Genomic DNA, 6,386 nt, shown 5'->3' with positions numbered 1-6,386 from the left:
GCACGCGAATGCGTGGTCGTTGGTATTGAAATGAATTCGGGAAATGGTGCTGTGTCTCATATATTACCAACATGCCCAGAACGCTACCTTTATCACGGCCGTTTTGTGATTCCGGCTGAAGTGCACACAGGTCGGATATGAATTCGAGATGCGACTTCCCCTGGTCGCTTTGTTTTACTGCGCGAATGCTTGAAACCGCTTACTCGGATTGAACTTCCTCCAGGAATACGTGCGGTGGTCAACTGACGGGAGCTTTTAAAGGGACACTGAAGTCAATTTGTCAAGCTCCCGTTTTTGCTTTCACTGCGTAGACTGGCTCAAATTAACACACTTTGCATCGTTTATCCGGTGGATAAGTCGGTAATTATTTTATAAAGCGCGAAAGAAGAAAAACTACCATGCGCGGTCTGCGGCGGCCGCACCAACTAAACGCTGTGACGACGGGAGGAGAGGAACCGTGATTGGACGATGCCCAAGGTTAGCAATCAAACAAGTTTAGGTTTCGGTTCTGTAAAACAACATGCTTGACATCCGACGGCATCGTTGGATGGGCATTTCTGATATCTCAGTAATCGTCGTACCACGCTTCTGCCATGTTCTCGGCTGTAAAATGCCTAAAATAAGCCTCCCAGGACGGCTTGGAATCGTAGCAATCACTAGCCGAGGCCTACGCAGTGGATGACGCCCTCCGCGTCACCGCTGACGCTCAAATGCCATGCGCTTTTCCCTCATATTCGGAGCTTGCCTCACTCATGCCTGTATCGTAAAAAGCGTGTTCGCACCAGGCCAAGGGTGTGCTGATTCTGGCCTGTGCCCACATGCTAGCAGTCGGTGCTTATGGCAACAGCACGTCAACAAGAACTCGCTAGCGCGTCAGTGTCAGCCTGCGCGCGTTCTGTGAACTAGTTCGTGGAGCAGTGAACGTTACGGCCCAAAAATGGTGAACTCAGTATAAAAAACATCAGCCGAAAACAAAAAAGTCAACTTACAAAAAAAAAAAAAAGGAATGTACTCTCCGGGATTCGAACTGGTGACTTGCAAAACACGGCCCTACCGCTCCAGACCACTCACCGACGGGCCAGTTCGGCCAGTGTTGGAAATATAAGCAATATAATGTATAACTAGTTTACACTTTTAAATGCAGAGCATTTCTTTAAATCACATGTAGCGTCCGCCGTCCGTCCGCAACAGCTCAGCGCGCAGGTGCGCCCTCTCCCCCACTCCTCCTCTCCCGCATCACGCTACCCTCCTCGCTCTCAACAACAGGTCCGCACTCCTCCCCCTACACTATATAAAAAAAATAATAGTTATCGGCGCCTGGTTTCGATCCCACGACCCTATGGGCGGAACGCGAGGTACATGGTGCTCTTCCCACTGCGCCACATAGCGACACAGAATCAAAGGGTACGAACGCGCCTTATATCCTTGACTCATTCAAACTACGTCAAGAAGCTGCTGATACACGGCAGCAGTTGCATCGATCTCGTCTTCACCAGTTGCTGCAACGCACGACCCCTGCTTAAAGACCCCTTAACAGTACACTTTAGCGACCACGAAGCCGTCGTTCTCAGCGTCCAATACAACAACGGCAACAAATAAATAAATAACGACTTACAACAACCTACTCCTTGCCTTCACTTCTTGCGTCACACACAAAAAAAAGGAAAATTGGGCCCAGCTCTCCACGAGGGGGGACTCGAGTCGCAAAATCACGAAAGTAATAATTAATATATGAAAGAAATAATAATAATTATTGTGGTGGAGGTGCTGTGGTGGAGGTGCTGGCCTTCTGCGAAGACGGAGCTGCGTAGCGGACGCCACGTCCGGCACACTTCCTTTCGCAAAGAGCACTCAGGGACAACCCTCACCATGACTCCGCCTAGCCAGGCCGCTACAGGCCAGACCATCATCCTTACCCACCCGCGCGAACCCGGCAAATTCAGCGGCACGGATGACGTCGACGTAGAAGACTGGATCCTCATGTACGAGCGTGTCAGTAGCCACAACCGCTGGGACCCCACATTCATGCTCGCCAACCTGGACCTCTACCTTAAAGGTGCGGCCAAAGATTGGTTTGACACAAACGAAGCCCGCCTCACCAGTTGGGACGCTTGTAAAGAAGAGCTGAAGGCTCTGTTCGGACGGTCCGAGAGTCGGCAGCTGGAAGCCAAAAATGACCTTGCCTCCCGCGTGCAAAGCCCCACTGAATCGTACGTTACTTACATTCAGAGCGTGCTATCCCTTTGCTACAAAGTTGACCGTCAGATGTCGGAGGAAGAAAAAGTGGGCCACGTGTTAAAAGGCATAGCCGACGATGCTTTTAACCTTCTAGTTTTCAAGAACTGCGACAAAGTTGACACCCTTATCGCCGAATGTCGTCGCTTTGAGCTGGCGAAAAGCCGCCGAATCGCTCAAAAATTCACCCGGCTCCCTAACACGGCTGCGACCTCTTCCTGCGAAGATAACCTCCAGCCGCCAGCAGGACAGCGCACTTCCACAGGGATGCCACCAACTCCAGATAATATCACAAGAATTGTACGTCGCGAGATTGAGGCCATTGCCCCAACTTGCTTCCCCCACGACGCCCAGACCTCCTCCGCTGTCCCTGTACCTCTCATACAGGCAGTTGTGCGCGAAGAGCTGCTGAACCTAGGAGTGCAACCAATTTGCTCCGTGAGTCACCCATGCGCTCGTTATCGTTCACCCATCAGCCCTTCTCGGTGCGACAATATGCCGCCACGTTTCCAGAGCCGCCTTGCTGATGAATGGCGGACTCCTGACGACCGGCCGATCTGCTTCAACTGCAGACGGGTAGGCCACGTGGCTCGATACTGCCGGAGCCGTCCATTTCCACCCCGCCAGAACAACTTCTACCAGTACCCTGACGACCCTCCTCGACGCTTCTACTCCCGCCGTCAGCCGCAGCCGAACACCGCTGATTCCGACGACAACCGCTTGTCTGGTCGTTCCCCATCACCGCAGCGTCGCCAGTCCCGTTCTCCTCGTCGCTTTTCCTCGCCGACCCCGCCGACCAGCTACTCGAGACCCTCCCAGGAAAACTAGAGGATGCAGCCCCCGGAGGTGACGCTGCATTTTCCGACCGACCTGAAAATCCTCTGATAACACTGCGAGCCGAAAAGAACTTGTTGGACGTGAAAGTTGATGGTGTCGATGTGAGTGCGCTCATTGACACCGGGGCGCAAGTATCGGTCATGAGTGCGAAGCTTCGGTGTCGTCTGCGAAAAGTTTTGACCCCAGCCACTTCGTGTCTCCGGGTCGCTGACGGAGGTACCCCAGCGGTCGCCGGTATGTGCACCGCGCGCGTCACCATCGCTGGCCATGACACAACAGTCCTGTTCGCCGTTTTAGACCACTGCACCCATGACCTTATTCTAGGCCAAGATTTTTTGTCGGATCATTCAGCGCTCATAGATTGTTCTCTCGGCCTCGTCCACCTCGACCTTCCACTGCCACCAGTCACTATCGAAGAACCCTTGCCGCGTCTGTGCTGTCTCGAAGATGTTCGTTTACCGCCTCAAGCATTCACTTATGTCCCGCTGTTCATCTCTTCCCCTGTACCGGACGGGGATTACGTCGTATCGCCAACCACACCCGTTGCACTGGAGCGCAGAGTGAAGCTACCACACACCGTTGTCAGAATCAAGCAAAGCAGAGCATCTCTTCCGTTTCTCAATTTCAGCTTTTCCGTGCAATCGCTGCCCAAAGGAATCACTCTTGGTCATCTGTCCCCTTTAGGAGAGTACAACCTTTCTGTTTTAACAGCCGATCCCCAAAAACATCCCGCCGATGACTTTTCTTGTGCCCCTTCCCCAACCGAACCATACTCAACGATGTTGGCTCCCGATCTCCTCCCTGCACAGTCCGTTGAGCTCCGCCGACTTCTAGCATCCTATTGGGACATTTTCGACCTCAAAGACCGCCCTTTAGGTAAAACTTCGTCGGTGAAGCATCGAATTATTACAGGAAGCGCAAGCCCAATTCACAAACGCCCGTACAGAATTTCCCGCGCTGAGAGGCGAGTAATCCAACAAGAAGTGGATAAGATGCTGGCGAAGGATATCATTGAGCCTTCCTGCAGTCCATGGGCTTCACCAGTGGTGCTAGTCAAGAAAAAAGACGGCACATGGCGGTTTTGCGTGGACTATCGACACCTTAATGCCGTCACGAAGAAAGACGTTTATCCCCTTCCGCGGATAGATGACGCCCTTGACTGCCTCCACGGAGCCAAGTATTTTTCATCCATCGACCTTCGGTCGGGATATTGGCAAATTGCCGTGGATGAAATGGACCGTGAGAAGACCGCCTTCATAACACCTGATGGTCTTTATCAGTTCAAGGTGATGCCCTTTGGCCTCTGCAACGCGCCAGCAACATTTGAACGCATGATGGACTCACTGCTCCAGGGCTTTAAGTGGTCCACATGCCTCTGTTACTTGGACGATGTTATCGTTTTTTCGCCTTCGTTTACCACCCATCTCGAGCACCTTTCTGAGATCCTGGCACTGTTCCGACGGGCGGGTCTCCAGCTAAACTCCTCAAAATGTCATTTCGGCCGTAGACAAATAGCAATCCTGGGGCACCTCGTTGACGCCAGGGGAGTTCAACCCGACCCGGATAAAGTTCGCGCAGTCCAGAACTTCCCGGCACCGCGCTCAACAAAAGACGTCAGAAGCTTTCTGGGACTCTGTTCCTACTTCCGCCGGTTTATCAAGGACTTTGCGCACATTGCCCGACCCCTTACCGGCCTACTGAAGAAAAACATTCCGTTTTCCTGGGGCTCCGATCAAATGGCCGCTTTTACCACCCTAGTTTCCGTGCTCACCAATGCACCACTTCTGGCTCATTTTGATCCTCATGCGCCCACAGAAGTCCGCACGGATGCCAGTGGTTACGGTATCGGGGCCGTCTTGGCGCAACGACAAGGTGGACTGGAGCGTGTTATCGCCTATGCCAGCCGCCTTCTTTCCACCCCAGAGCGCAACTACTCAATCACTGAAAGAGAATGTCTCGCCCTTGTGTGGGCAGTGACCAAGTTCCGTCCTTACCTGCACGGCCGCCAGTTTACAGTCGTGACAGACCATCACGCGCTGTGCTGGCTCTCTTCGCTAAAGGACCCCGTAGGGCGGCTAGGTCGGTGGGCATTGCGTCTCCAGGAGTATACATTTGATGTAAAATACAAATCTGGACGTTTGCATCAAGACGCTGATTGCCTGTCCCGCCACCCTGTCGACCCACCCGACGACAATGACGATGACGGTGCAGCTTTTCTGTGCACTATATCTGGCCTTCTTCGCATTAAGGAAGAGCAGCGGCATGACCCGGCACTACGATCTATTATAGACAGCCTTAACTCGGCCGCACCCGACACTTCAACGGCAATGTTTGCGCTCCGTGACAACATCCTATACCGTCGCAATGTTCGTCCCGATGGTCCTGAGCTGTTGCTCGTTGTTCCCCAGCACCTACACTCCACTGTGCTGCAGCAGCTTCATGACATGCCGACTGCTGGGCACCTCGGCATCTCTCGCACTTATGATCGAGTCCGCCGTCGTTTCTTCTGGCCTGGCCTATACCGTTCCGTACGCCGCTACGTCAGGGCTTGCGACCAGTGCCAACGCAGAAAAGCACCAACGTCGCTTCCAGCGGGCCAGCTCCAGCCTCTTGACATCCCGGCAGAACGTTTCTTCCGTGTCGGTCTAGACCTGCTTGGCCCCTTTCCCTTGTCTTCATCGGGAAACAAGTGGATTGCTGTCGCGACCGATTACGCCACGCGCTACGCCATCACGCGTGCATTGCCGACCAGCTGTGCTACAGATGTAGCCGATTTTCTGCTTCGCGATATAATTCTCCAGCATGGCGCACCTCGACAGTTGCTCACTGACCGCGGACGTTACTTCCTCTCCCAAGTAATTCACGATATTCTTCGCTCATGCTCTGCTAAGCACAAGCTATCTACAGCATATCATCCCCAAACTAACGGCCTCACGGAACGCCTCAATCGAACCCTGACAGATATGCTCTCTTGCTACATTTCTGCAGACCATCGCGACTGGGACGTCATGCTGCCTTATGTGACTTTCGCTTATAATTCATCGCGGCATGATACCGCAGGATATTCACCATTCTACCTTCTATATGGCCGTGATCCTACTCTACCATTGGACACACTCCTCCCCACCTCGGGCGACCTACCGCTACGGCGGTCGGAGTACGCCAGTGAAGCCATTGCCCGCGCTGATCATGCGCGGCAGATAGCCCGCCACCGACTTTATTCCTCGCAAGCTGTCCAAAAGACGATTTATGACCGCAAACACCGCGTGGCCCATTTCCCACCGGGATCCCTTGTCCTTCTCTGGACACCTACC

At 53.3% G+C, this 6,386-nt stretch overlaps 1 protein-coding gene across 1 annotated transcript; it reads left to right on the top strand.

Moving 5' to 3' along the window:
* Positions 1-1,782: 1,782 nt before the first annotated feature.
* LOC144156256 (uncharacterized) lies at positions 1,783-3,063 on the top strand. The gene has a single exon (XM_077688182.1). The coding sequence runs from the start codon at positions 1,870-1,872 to the stop codon at positions 3,061-3,063; it is 1,194 nt and encodes a 397-aa protein (XP_077544308.1). The 5' UTR covers positions 1,783-1,869.
* The last annotated feature ends 3,323 nt before the right edge of the window (positions 3,064-6,386 follow it).

This window comes from Haemaphysalis longicornis, unplaced genomic scaffold (genome assembly GCF_048455015.1).
Source record: "Haemaphysalis longicornis isolate Haplotype H1 unplaced genomic scaffold, Haemaphysalis longicornis Haplotype H1 scaffold_1, whole genome shotgun sequence".
Lineage (NCBI taxonomy): Eukaryota > Metazoa > Arthropoda > Arachnida > Ixodida > Ixodidae > Haemaphysalis > Haemaphysalis longicornis.
This window is presented reverse-complemented; position numbering and strand designations above follow the sequence as displayed.